At 40.6% G+C, this 14,869-nt stretch overlaps 1 protein-coding gene across 2 annotated transcripts in view; it reads left to right on the forward strand.

Moving 5' to 3' along the window:
• The window catches only part of LOC133563617 (neural-cadherin-like), a 487,520-nt gene that overhangs the window by 205,020 nt on the left and 267,631 nt on the right, over positions 1-14,869 (forward strand). For both annotated transcript variants that reach the window (XM_061917839.1, XM_061917840.1), the window contains 2 exons: positions 634-883; positions 6,068-6,210. In XM_061917839.1, coding sequence (XP_061773823.1) covers positions 634-883; positions 6,068-6,210 — 393 coding nt within the window. The remainder of the gene's footprint in view (positions 1-633; positions 884-6,067; positions 6,211-14,869) is intronic.

Genomic DNA, 14,869 nt, shown 5'->3' on the forward strand with positions numbered 1-14,869 from the left:
CTTAAATTCTAAAACCGAGGTTTTCACATTAACTTTCTCCACTGTCAGTTTGATGGTAAGGCTATAAATTAAACACCAACTGAAGGAGATACTTAATTCTAAAACTTGTTAATATTTTTCAATCCTGACATACAATTCAAGTATAAAGCCCTTTTTAAAGGTATCGCAAGGCATTTTGATGGAACTACAAAGGGGAATTTGCATGCTTGTACTTCCCCTGTCAATTAGTCAAACAGAAAATAAAAACAGATTTAAAACAATGTAGCTAAAATGGAGTTCATTTTGGTTTGACAGTCTGTTCACGACGCTGACGCTCTAAGTGAAACTCGACAACAATGTGTGTCACTACTTGACAGTCTCTACATTATTTTTTACTGCACCCTCCGTCATATTGTTTTAAGCTTTTGTTTTCTGAAGGTTTCTACCAAATATTAAATATTTCTAATGCCGACAGTGTTTTAATCATGGTAGCTGTCAGGTGTATGATCTATTAGTTGTTCCAAGTGCCAATAAAGGGATAATGATTTACACAGCTGTCAACACATTAATCAGCTCCTGTCTTTTTAATCATCTTATTTGGATGGACTGCTAATTAATGTTTTTTTTTTTCTGTTATGTCGTCCATCCCGCCAGTGTTGGCCATTGACTGTGACTCAGGGTTAAATGCAGAGCTGACCTATTACACCCTGAGTCCAGACTTCAGCATTTCACCACACGGTACCATTTTCCCTGCGGCTCGGCTTGACTACGAGAGGCCTAACCATCTCTATGAATTTGTGGTGATGGCGGTGGACGGCGGGGATGGACCTCAGTCCGGCACCGCCACAGTCCGCGTAAGGATGGTAAATGTCAACGATGAGGCCCCGGCGTTCTCCCAGCTCATGTAAGTATCAAGTTTCTTTACTCTGAAACAAAATGAGGTCTTTTTAGCGAACATTTTTCATCGTTTTTTTTTAAGTCAACAAGGCAGAACTACATTTGAAAATGTAAATTTCATTGACAAGTTGACAAATAGCTCTCACTGGATATGTTCGCAGCCGAGTGTGAACCGACTGGGATTAGAATCAGAACCTCCAATTCCGAATCCATGGTTCTTGCCCGTAAAGGGTGGAGTGCCATCTCCGGATTGGGGAGGAGACCCTGCCCCAGGTGGAGGAGTTCAAGTACCTCTGAGTCTTGTTCACGAGTGAGGGAAGAGTGGATCGTGAGATCGACAGGCGGATCGGTTTAGCGTCTTCAGTAATGCGGACGCTCTATCGATCCGTTGTGGTGAAGAAGGAGCTGAGCCGGAAGGCAAAGATCTCTCAATTTACCGGTCGATCTACGTTCCCATCCTCACCTATGGTCATGAGCTTTGGGTTATGACCGAAAGGATAAGATCACGGGTACAAGCGGCCGAAATGAGTTTCCTCTGCCGCGTGGTGGGGCTCTCCCTCAGAGATAAGTTAAAGCATGGGTGTCAAACTCTGGCCCCGTGTAATTTCATTTGGCCCTTGAGGCAATATCAAATTAACATTAGAGCTGGCCTGCCGCTGTAACACCGCATTCACCACTAATACTCATAATTGTTAACCCTCACGATTTTCCCGGGAGACTCTCGAAGTTCAGTGCCCCTCCCGATTTCCACCCGGACAATAATATTGGGGGTAGGCCGTAAAAGCACTGCCTTTGGCGTTCTCTACATGTCGCCATGTCCGCTTTTCCTCCATACAAACAGCGTACCGGCCCACTCACATAATATATGCGGCTCATACACACACACAGGTGGATGCAAAGCATACTTGGTCAACAGCCATACAGGTCACACTGAGGGTGGCCGTATAAACAACTTTAACACTGTTACAAATATACGCCACACTGTGAACCCACAGCAAACAAGAATGACAAACACATTTCGGGAGAACATCCGCACCGTAACACAACATAAACACAACCGAACAAATACCCAGAACCCCTTGCATCACTAACTCTTCAGGGACGCTACAATATACACCCCCGCTACCACCAAACCCCGCCCCTACTCAAACCCGCCGCCGAAAAGAGGCATTCAATTTGTATTTTTATTTGATTTGATATGCCATTGATATTTTTTAATTATTATTATTTAAAACTCGATTTTGCATGTCACTATTAAGTTATATAAGCCTTGCTTGATCAGTATTCAATGCAAAACTTGTTTGGGTCCCTATTAAAGGATTCATTTTTTCAACCTCGGGCCGCGGCTTCGTTCAGTTTTAAATTTTGGCCCACTCTGTGTTTGAGTTTGACACCCCGGGTTAAAGGCTCTGTCATCCCGGAGGAACTCAAAGTAAAGCCGCTGCTCCTTCACATCGAGAGGAGGCAGATGAGGTGGTTCGGGCATCTGGTCAGGATGCCACCCGAACGCCTCCCGAGGGAGGTGTTTAGGGCACGTCCAACCGGTAGGAGGCCACGAGGAAGACCCAGGACACGTTGGGAAGACTATGTCTCCCGGCTGGCCTGGGAAAGCCTCGGGATCCCCCGGGAAGAGCTGGACTAAGTGGCTGGGGAAAGGGAAGCCTGGGCTTCCCTGCTTAGGCTGCTGCCCCCGCGACACAACCGGAAGAAGATGGATGGACAGAAGTTGACAAATACATAACTTAAAAGAGTCATATGATAACTTTTTCTATTTTGAAAACACATTTTTTTGTCTGCATAACATGTAATAATCGTTCTTTGTTGAAAATGTTGCATGGATTTTTCTGTAAAGCCCTATCTTTAAGGTATTTTCTGGCTTCTTCTAAAAACGGTTTGTTATGAGAGGGCTGAATTGTGAGATGCAAATGAAGCCTTCCTTACCATGCACCCTCACAATGACTACACTTTTCGTCCCCACCTCGGAGCTATATTTGGTAGTATTTTTGGTATTTTTGTTTTGATAAAGACATATGGAATATGGACATCCATTCATCCATCCATCCATCCATTTTTTGGGGTTGCGGAGGGTGCTGGAGCCTATCTCAGCTGCAATTGGGCGGATGGTGGCGTACACCCTGGACAATACGCCACCTCAACGCAGGGCCAACACAGATAGACAGACAACATTCACACACTTGGGCCAATTTAGTGTTGCCAATCAACCTATCCCTAGATGCATGTCTTTGGAAGTGGGAAGAAGCCGGAGTACCCAGAGGGAATCCACGCAGTCACGGGGAGAACATGCAAACTCCACACAGAAAGATCCCGAGCGCAGGATCGAACCCAGGACCTTCGCACTCTAAGCCAGACGCACTAAAAGATTCACTAACCCCTCTGCCATCAATCAAAGTTTATTCATATAACCCTTAATCACAAGTGTCTCAAAGGGCTGCACAAGCCACAAGGACATCCTCGGCTCAGATCCCACATCAGGGCCAAGAAAAAACTCAACCCAATTGGATACAATGAGAAACCTTGGAGTGGACCGCAGATATATTCACCCTGTTTTCCCGCTGACTCGTTTATCGTTTTTTTTCCTGTGTTTTTTGTCTACGTTAAAAGAAAAATGTTGCCACGGTCTTCTTACAAAAGGGACTTAACAGTGGAGGCTGGAAATAATTAAACAAATACTGTTGCCTACAAATTCTTAGAATTGCAGGTATTCTGCCAGGTGAAGGTTTCTGGCACAGATGCAGCCTGCTTCAGACAAAAACAGTGGCAACCATCACTCAAAGACAGACACATATGGACAGTTGATTGCATATTCGTCATGTCTAATTAAATGTTGACCCAGACTAGTCATGTGCATCTATGTGGCAAGTCCTTTCAGTTCTTAGCTGAATGACAAACCAATATGGAATTTTGATTCCGACAGTAATCGTTGAGCAGGGGTCACCAACCTTTTTGAAACCAAGAGCTACTTCTTGGGTACTGATTAATACGAAGGGCTACCAGTTTGAAACAAACTTAAATAAATTGACAGAAATAGCCAATTTGCTCAATTTACCTTGAATATATATAAAAATAGGTATTTCTGTCCGTCATTCCGGCGAACATTTTTTTTCCTTTTACAGAAGGTTTTTTGTAGAGAATACATGATGAAAAAACACTTACTTGAACGGTTTAAAAGAGGAGAAAACAGGAAAAAAAATTAAATTAAATGTTGAAACATAGTTTATCTTCAATTTCGACTCTTTAAAATTCAAAATTCAACAGAAAAAAAGAAGAGAAAAACTAGCTAATTCAAATCTTTTTGAAAAAAAAAAAATAAAGATAAATATGGAACATCATTAGTAATTTTTCCTGATTAAGATTAATTTTAGAATTTTGATGACATGTTTTAAATAGGTTAAAATCCAATCTGCACTTTGTTAGAACATATAACAAATTGGACCAAGCTATATTTATATATGGTCACTACTGCCTACTTTGTCTCGTTATATTCTTATTTTACTGTTATATTGTTATTCCCATTGTTTTTATTCTTTTTGTAATATTTCTCTATTTTGTTTCCTTTTAAACCCCCATTATTTACTTTTTACTTTTTTCTTTAAATTGATCTCAACTCTGTACACTGCTGCTGGAATTTTAATTTTCCTGAAGGAACTCTCCTGAAGGAATCAATAAAGATCTATCCATCTATCTATCTATCTATCTATCTATCTATCTATCTATCTATCTATCTATTTCTAACAAAGACAAATCATTATTTCTTCTAGTTTTTCCAGAACAACAATTTTAAAAGAAATTCAAAAGACTTTGAAATAAGATTTAAATTTGATTCTAAAGATTTTTTAGATTTGCCAGAATATTTTTTTTGAATTTTAATCATAACAAGTTTGAAGAAATATTTCACAAATATTCTTCGTCGAAAAAACAGAAGCAAAAATTAAGAATTAAATTAAAATGTATTTATTATTCTTTACAATAAAAGAAATACTTGAACATTGATTTAAATTGTCAGGAAAGAAGAGAGAGGAAGGTAAAAAGGTAAATGTGTTTAAAAATCCTAAAATAATTTTTAAGGTTGTATTTTTTCTCTAAAATTGTCTTTCGGAAAGTTAAAAGAAGCAAAGTAAAAAAATAAATGAATTTATTTAAACAAGTGAAGACCATGTCTTTAAAATATTTTCTTGGATTTTCAAATTCTATTTGAGTTGTGTCTCTCTTAGAATTAAAAATGTCGAGCAAAGCGAGACCAGCTTGCTAGTAAATAAATACAATTTAAAAAAAAATAGAGGCAGCTCACTGGTAAGTGCTGCTATTTTTAGAACAGGCCAGCGAGCTACTCATCTGGTCCTTACGGGCTACCTACGCGTTGGTGACCCCTGGCGTAGAGGCTCGCAGTTTGGTGAGACGTTGAGAGATGCTGCAGGAAGACAAGCCGAGGGAGAGTTTATGTTTTATACTACAGTGCTGTGTTGAGCTAGCCTCTGAGCCGAGTGACAGATTACAGGCCAGTCTTGATGCTACCCAGCCCGCTGCATCTTGGTGGAGATGAATCACCCATCAGAGTTCTTCTGTAAACCATCAATCACCTCTGACTTCTCACCACAGACACCAACACCCCACTTTCGACACCCTGCATCACACACACACACACAGGAAACTACACCAAATCTCACAGCCGACAAGTCGACTCAAACTCAGCGAGGAAAACACGCCCTCTTATTTCGTTGCTCTCGCCGTTCTCTTTCCTCACCAACCGCCCTCCGCATATTACTTTGCCTGTCGAATCGGTGCCAGCCTTCTTTTATGTCATCCTCTTCATCTCATCGCCCCGTTTCTCTTCATCACCTGGTCCCTCAAGAGGTACAGTTCATTCCCACCTCAGAGTGCGATGTTCCGCAGAGCTCTATTGCTCTCCTGTGTCTCGCTGGCATCTCACTGCCCCGCACTTTACAGCAAGCAAATCACTGCTGACATTTTAAAAAGGTCCTGCATCCAGCAGCCCACGGTGGGCTTGGTATGGGAAGCAGTGTTTGTGCAATAACTCCAGGGAGTCGCTATCGTTTGTTCGTGGTCCGGCCAGCTAAGAGTACAGGTTAAATCACGGTGACACAGAAAAGCCGCAACTATAAGTCTTGCCCCGTTTGCTCATCCTTTGCCTTTTTGAACTCCTTCTTTGTAGATATCGAACATTTGTTTCCGAGGATGCAGGCCCAAACACTCTCGTCGCCACAGTCCTGGCCAAAGACCCCGACGGCGATGGGATCATCTACTCCATTACGGCTGGGAATGAGGAGGGGAACTTTGTCATTGACAGCCAGAAAGGTGATGCTTCTTGCACTCTAATCGACCGTCAAATCACACATTCAGTTTCCCATACTGCAGATTTTTTCTTTTACATACAGAGGGGCAAAAAAAGTATTTAGTCAGCCACCGATTGTGCAAGTTCTCCCACTTAAAATGATGACAGAGGTCTGTAATTTTCATCATAGGTACACTTCAACTGTGAGAGACAGAATGTGGGAAAAAAATCCAGGAATTGACATTATAGGAATTTTAAAGAATTTATTTGTAAATGATGGTGGAAAATAAGTGTTTGGTCAACCATTCAAAGCTCTCACTGATGGAAGGAGGTTTTGGCTCAAAATCTCAGGATACATGGCCCCATTCATTCTTTTTACTTAACACGGATCAATCGTCCTGTCCCCTTAGCAGAAACACAGCCCCAAAGCATGATGTTTCCACCCCCATGCTTCACAGTAGGTGTGGTGTTCTTGGGATGCAACTCAGTATTCTTCTTCCTCCAAACACGACGAGTTGAGTTTATACCAAAATGGATACATGGATGATACAGCAGAGGATTGGGAGAATGTCAGGTGGTCGGATGAAACCAAAATGGAACTTTTTGGCATAAACTCAACTCGTCGTGTTTGGAGGAAGAACAATACTGAGTTGCATCCCAAGAACACCATACCTACTGTGAAGCATGGGGGTGGAAACATCATGCTTTGGGGCTGTTTTTCTGCTAAGGGGACATGACGATTGATCCGTGTCAAGGAAAGAATGAATGGGGCCATGTATCGTGAGATTTTGAGCCGAAACCTCCTTCCATCAGTGAGAGATTTGAATGGTTGACCAAATACTTATTTTCCACCATAATTTACTAATAAATTCTTTAAAATTCCTACAATGTGATTTCCTGGATTTTTTTTTCACATTCTGTCTCTCACAGTTGAAGTGTACCTATGATGAAAAATACAGACCTCTGTCATCATTTTAAGTGAGAAAACTTGCACAATCGGTGGCTGACTAAATACTTTTTTTGCCCCACTGTAAGTGCCCTTTACTCTGAGGGTCTGATCTATCAAAGTGCGGGCCGTGCGTTTCCCAACTAGGCCTTCAGTGATGTCCGACTTCAACGATGACCTCTCAAAATACTATCATTTATGTCACCACATGACCATTGCTGGAGAAATACTACACAGGACCACATTTACGCACTACTGGGCATTGTACAAAACGCATTTAAAAATCAGTAAACCAGCATCAGCAATTAAAACATATCTGTCAAAATGTAAAGTTGCAAAAAAAATATTAAACGTAAAAAAATAAAGACATAAAATATCTTAACTGACATTTCAGGGTTACAGCGCATGCGCTTCACTACTCTGGCATGCTGGGTAATGGAGTTCCTAGCTCATAACATCACAATACATATAACTAGAAGGCCTTATTGACAACAACGTGTGATCTGATTGGCTATAGCAATTGTCTATCAACTGTATGTGTCCGTTCACGTACAGTACACGGACGCCCGCATTGTTGATTCTGAAGGCCTCCACCAGATTTGGTACAGCATGTCAACATAAGCTTGCTGAATTCTGTAAGAACGCGGACTTTGGTGCAACTTGCTGCGAGGGTTGTTTTCCCAGAATGCAAATGGACTAGACCGGACATGGCTTGAAGGTAAAAACATGATTTTAATTTTAATTCAAAAGCTACAAACAAAAGGCGCTCACAGTGGAGGTACAAAACTTAATGCAGGGAACAAAACTAACACAAAGGCAGAACTACGAACATGAAACAAAAACACTTACGGTGTCGAAAACTACGGCATGGACCGAATGAACAAAAGAGATTCAACATGGACAGAGCAAGAGATGAATGATGTCATTAGAGTATCAGGGGTAATGTCGCCAGGTCGATTGCCTGGCAACTACAGGCTTAAATGATAGTGACACGATTAACAAAAGGTGCACGAGTTCAAACAAATGAGGCAGGTGGAACTAATGGTTGTCATGGAAACTAAAGCAAACCAGGGTGCGCAAAAACAGGAACTAATGGAGTCAAAACCAAAACAGAACATTACTAAACAAAATCCAGACCACAGAACATGACAAAATCTGGAACTAAAAAAAAAACAGCACTGAAATGGTAACACCCGAATAAGTTTTTCAACTTGCTTAAGTTGGGGTCCACGTAAATCAATTCATAGTTCAATTCAATTCATCATCAAAAACCAATAAATATCATAACTCTTTGCCGAAATAGAAAGTCTGAAAAATAAAACTACTGGACTAATGATTGGAAACAGCCGAAACTATGTTTTAGAACTCATGTCAATGGCCTTTGACTCAAGGCTCCGACCGCCTGCCCACACGCAGACGTCAAAGTAGTTATGCCACATTTCTTGCACTGTTCCATCTTAATCTGCTACCCTAGATACTTTGGTTAAAAAAATGTTGACTCTGGTTGAAAAAAATCTTTGAAATTGCTCCAAATGTGCCAGGATTGAGACCTACTAGAATTGGAGCCATGTTTATTTTCTCAAAAACTCACGGACCCATTCCTTTCACATTAATTAATCACATTAATTGAGGGACGGCGTGGTGCGGTGGGAGAGTGGCCGTGCGCAACCCGAGGGTTCCCTGGTTCAAATCCGTCCGTTGTGTCCTGAGCAAGACACTTCACCCTTGCTCCTGATGGGTGCTGGTTAGCGCCTTGCATGGCAGCTCCCTCCATCAGTGTGTGAATGTGTGTGTGAATGGGTAAATGTGGAAGTAGTGTCAAAGCGCTTTGAGTACCTTGAAGGTAGAAAAGCGCTATACAAGTACAACCCATTTATTTATCATTTATTAGAAATCCCTTTTTTGGTAATGTGTGCGACTGCATGAAAGGATCTGGACGGCTTCCTCTTTAATGAGTTTTTAATCACGTTTTTTTTACTCCCTGGCTTTTAAACCAGCATAACAGTTGTGTGTTTTTAGGCTATTTTATTTTATTGTATGTATTTATTCGGGCTTCACGGTGGCAGAGGGGTTAGTGCGTCTGCCTCACAATACGAAGGTCCTGCAGTCCTGGGTTCAAATCCAGGCTCAGGATCTTTCTGTGTGGAGTTTGCATGTTCTCCCCGTGAATGCGTGGGTTCCCTCCGGGTACTCCGGCTTCCTCCCACTTCCAAAGACATGCACCTGGGGATAGGCTCCTCCCACCTCCAAAGACATGCACCTGGGGATAGGTTGATTGGCAACACTAAAATGGCCCTAGTGTGTGAATGTTGTCTGTCTATCTGTGTTGGCCCTGTAATGAGGTGGCGACTTGTCCAGGGTGTACCCCGCCTTCCGCCCGATTGTAGCTGAGATAGGCGCCAGCGCCCCCCGCAACCCCGAAAGGGAATAAGCGGTAGGAAATAGATGGATGGATGGATGTATTTATTCTCTTTATAGTTAAATGTTTAAAAAAAAAAATTGACTTTCCTCAATTTTATCCCGCTTTTAAATGTATGGTTTAACTCCTGTTTGTGAAAGCTTTAATGTTTTTTGAAAAGTTATTTATAAATAAAGTGGATTATATTGGGTTCGACTGAATAAAACATCTACACTTCCAACAATTAAATCCCCCCAAAAAACGGATTAACTCGCTGGACTATAAAGACAATATAACATACATCCATAAATGTGGATTTATATGCAAAACTGCAATATATTTATCCGTACGATAATATATCTATTTATATCTGCACATTATTGCTTGTTTATCCTGCACTACAAAGAGCTAATGCAACAGAATTTCGTTCTTATCTGTACTGTAAAATTCAAATTTGAATGACAATAAAAGGAAGTGTAAATCTAAATTAGGCATCATTCTCTGCAGTGTAAATATAGCAATAGTGTCACGCTGGAAATATATTAAGTGCAGATATTTAGAAAAAAAATGTCACTTCAATTCAAATGCTGCTCTTTCTGTAATTATGATCGTAAATATTGAAGACAATGTTTAGTTGAATATTATTTCTTACAGGTTCTTGAAAGATATTGTGTTCAAGAGATTTTCTGCAACCATTTTCAGCATTTGATGACAGTACGGTTTATCTTTTCTTTTGTTTACCCTTTGATCCGAAACCGGTGGCAACTACTGTGACATTTCTCACCCAGCCCTTTCAATTCAATTTCTCAACGACTGCGCTATCATGGCTCACAATCTCCAGTCGGTGCTGTGCAAGCGCCTCACCCCTTTTGAGTATTTTTTTAAATATTTGTATTCCTTTCCTCTGTTCCTCTGTATCCTCTGAACAAGAAAACGTTAAAGTCTGATATCCTTTACACAAGAATTCTATTATCTGACTCTCTTCTCATTGTACTGGGGCTGCAAAGACTTCTGGCTCATTAAATGGCTCATGTCATTGGTAAACAAGAATGACATTTAGGCTGGGAGAATAAACTTGTACGTCCTGTAGTTCACTTATTTTAATGTTGTCGCTGCAGTGCTGACAATGTCAGCAGGGGAAGCAATTCTTCTCGGCTCTGTGGCCAACTGGGATCGCCAGCAAATTGAGCAAGAGGACTCCCGGTATGGGGACAAGTCTTAACTGTGAATCGATTAACGTGGACTCCGACTTAAACAAGTTGAACAACTTATTCGGGTGTTACCATTTAGTGAAGTAAGTTTAATTATATTTATATAGCGCTTTTCTCAAGTGACTCAAAGCGCTTTACATAGTGAAACCCAATATCTGAGTTACATTTAAACCAGTGTGGGTGAAACTGGGAGCAGGTGGGTAAAGTGTCTTGCCCAAGGACACAAAAAATAAATAAAAGAAAAAGCGACGGGTCCAGGCGGGGGCAGTGGGACCGTTCCAGATGTAATTAGACACATTTACTAGGATAATTCTGGAAGATCCCTTCTGCTTATTGTTTTAATAGTGTTTTAGTGAGATTGTAAAGTCATACCCGAAAGTCGGAGGGCTGCGGTGAACGCCAGTGTCTCTCAGAGAAGCCAAGGAGCCCAGATCACAGCTGCCTTTTTGAGCTGCAGGAAGAAGTCCCATAATCCACTGAAGTCTCCGGTAAGAGCCAACTTAATATCACAATTTTCCCATTCAAAAACTTGCTGGTTGACGTAGAGAAACATGTTCGCTTGACCGCTCTGTGTTAAAGCTTCACAACAACCAAAGAAACACAGGATGGGTTTCGGTGCTAAAGGCAGCTGCAATCCAATGCTTTCCACCAACAGCATTATTCTATAATTCTATAAGTGTCTTGCCCAAGGACACAACGGCAATAACTAGGATGGCACAAGCGGGAATCGAACCTGCAACCGTCAAGTTGCTGACACGGCCACTCTACCAACCGAGCTATGCCGCCCCTATTTAGTGGTCAATTGTACGGAATGTGTACTGCTCTGTGCAATCTACTAATGACAGTTTCAATCAATCAATCAATCAAAGGAGAGTTGTGTGCACAGGTGTGTGCTTCAGCTTGCTGTGGTGCCTTACACATTGGCGCCGGTCCCGTGGGTCCCACTTGGGATCGATGGCAACTTTCAATCTTTATGATAATTTTTGAAACATCAATTTTGCCGTCGATAATTCTGTGACACGTTTGGTCAGTTTTACATAATAAGTCACATACTGTATCATATAGTCTTTAATTGTCATAGCCTAACCGAGATGTCATTGTGACCAATAATTAACTAATAGCACAATCATCTTGGCTTTGAACATGATATACTTACTCAACAGCCATATATGTCACACTGAAGGTGGCAACACGAACAATGTCAACACTGTCATAAACATGTGCCATATAGTGAAACCCCACTAAACAACAACAGCTAACACATTTTGTAAGAATATGTGTAGCATTGATTGATTGCTTGATTGAAACTTGTTTTAGTAGATTGCACAGTACAGTACATATTCCGTACGATTGACCACTAGAGATGCGCGGATAGGCAAGTATATCAGCCGCAACCGCATCACCAAAGTCGTCATCCACCCGCTGTCCACCCGAACCAACATTTCACCCACTGAAACACATCAGAGGTCGGCCGCCTTTATCATTCACGGAGCTATTTAAACCTGTTTCACAGAACAGAGTAATGAAGTCAATTGGATCCGCTAACGTTCTCGCGACCTTCCAATAGCGTTCATCCTGATGACAAGAATAAGGGCGTGCTGTGACGCCATAGCCTTTGACACTTTCAACAACATGTACAAACCGTTTGTTGGTCCGGCAACATGTTGTGTGCAGCTTCCGCAATTACACGTACAAGATGGATAGGCATACTAGGTGATGCAGAGTACACTGATGGTTGTGATATAAACAGCTTTCTACTTACTAATATGCGCCACGCTGTGAAGCCACACAATACAAGATTGACAAACACATTTCGGGAGAACATCCTCACAGTAACACAACATAAACGCAACAAAACAAATACCCAGAATCCTTTGTATCCGTGACACTGCCTGGATATATTTTACACCCCCGCGCACCCATCCCTCCCTACCTTACCGACGCACGGGGAGGGTGGCGGGGTTTGCTGCTAGCGGAGTGTATATAATAGTCAGGATTTGTCATGAATACAAAGGATTCTGGGTATTTGTTGTGTTGCGTTTATGTTGTGTTACTGTGAGGATGTTCTCCTGAAATGTGTTTGTCGTTCTTAATTGGTGTGGCTTCACAGCGTGGCGCATATTAGTAAGAGTGTTAAAATTGTTTCTATCACAACCATTAGTGTACTCTGTGTCACCCAGTATGCCTTGCAGTCGTGTGCGTGTTGCCGCGGAAGCCACACACAACGTGATGCTGGACTGACAAGCAGATCAAACATGTTGTAGAAGGCGACATAGCCAATGGTTTCATAGCACGCACTAATACTTATTATCTGGGTGACTATCGGCAATCATTCAAGATAATGATAGAGTCTCCTGTTGTCTAATTCGCTTTATGACACTTTTCTTGAATGGCTCTTTGAATGGTAAAGGATACCGATCCCAGAACCATGTATACCAACTATTTCCGGATGGTTCAAGCGCCACCCGCCCGAATCTAATTAAAATCTATTGTTTCGTCATGTCAACCGCCCGACCCGCGGTTTATCCGCGGACCCCACTAAATGGTAACACCCGAATAAGTTTTTCAACTTGTTTAAGTCGGGGTCCACGTTAATCGATTCATGGTATAAATATATACTATCAACATAATACAGTCATCACACAAGTTAATCATCAGAGTATACACATTGAGTTATTTACATTGTTTACAAACACAACACAACATGAACACTGCAGAACATATTCCCAGAATTCTCTGCTGCACCAACTCTTCCGGGAGGCTACAATATAAACAAACGCCATCGGTGGATCCGCTGTAATGATACCACGTACAATATCGTATCTAGTCAATATTACTATGATTACATCGATTTTTTTTTTTTTTTTAATATCACAAAATGTTATTTTTTAATTTTTTATTTATATTTTTATAAACTCTGGAAATATGTCCCTGGATACATGAGGACTGCATGATCCTGTAACTACTTGGGATCAGATCGATACCGTAATGTGTGGTATCCTCCAAAACTAATGTAAAGTATCAAAGAAGAGAAGAATAAGTGATTATTTCATTTTAACGGAGGTACAAATAGAACATGTTGAAACAGAAAGTAATCATATATTAACAGTAATTGCACAAGTAGATTAATAATTCATTTTCCACCACTTGTCCCTAATAATGATAACATAAGAGAATGATAAATGACACAATATGTTACTGCATACGTCAGCAGCTAAATTAGGAGCCTTTGTTTGTTTACTTACTACTAAAAGACAAGCTGTCTTGTATGGTCACTATTTCATTTAAGGACTAAATTCCAATAAGAAAAATAAATTTAATGTACCGTAACATTTTTATGTTAAAATGAAGTCAATAATTAATTTGTTTGTCGTCCCCTTTATTTAGAAAAATACCGAAAAGTACTGAAGTACTTTTCCGGTACCAAAATATTGGTATCGGGACAACACTAGTAGACACACACCGAGCACCCGATGGCAGAAATGTAGATTGGCGCCTATGGCCTTACACCTAGAGCAGTGGTACTCCACCTTTTTTTCAGTGATGTACCCCCTGTGAACATTTTTTATTTCAAGTACCCCCTACACTGCAAAAAGTCAATGTTCAAAAACAAGAAAAAAAAATACAAAGGTGAGCGGTATTTTACTTGAACTAAGCAAAATGATCTGCCAACAGAACAAGAAAATTTGGCTTGTCAAGACTTTCCAAAACAAGTAAAATTAGCTAACCTTGATGAACCCCAAATTATCTTAAAATAAGTATATTCTCAGTAATAACTAAAAATGCATTTTCCTATCCATAACATGACATCATGGCGCCAAGTGAGGAATATATTTGTGCATGAACTATTTCTGTTCAAAATAGTCTGCAATGTTAAATGTTTAAATATTAACTGTCAGTTTACTGTACTTACCTACTTTTTACCCTCATTTACCTATACTTACCTACTTTTTACCTTCTTTTATTAATATTTACCAACCTTATACCTTTTTTTTCTTACCTACGTTTACCTACTTTTTTACCTTTTATCAATGTTTACCTACTTTTTACCTTCTTTTATCAATATTTACCAACCTTATACCTTTTTTTTTTACCTACGTTTACCTACTTTTTTTACCTTTTATCAA

The sequence above is a fragment of the Nerophis ophidion genome, linkage group LG12 (genome assembly GCF_033978795.1).
Source record: "Nerophis ophidion isolate RoL-2023_Sa linkage group LG12, RoL_Noph_v1.0, whole genome shotgun sequence".
Classification (NCBI taxonomy): domain Eukaryota; kingdom Metazoa; phylum Chordata; class Actinopteri; order Syngnathiformes; family Syngnathidae; genus Nerophis; species Nerophis ophidion.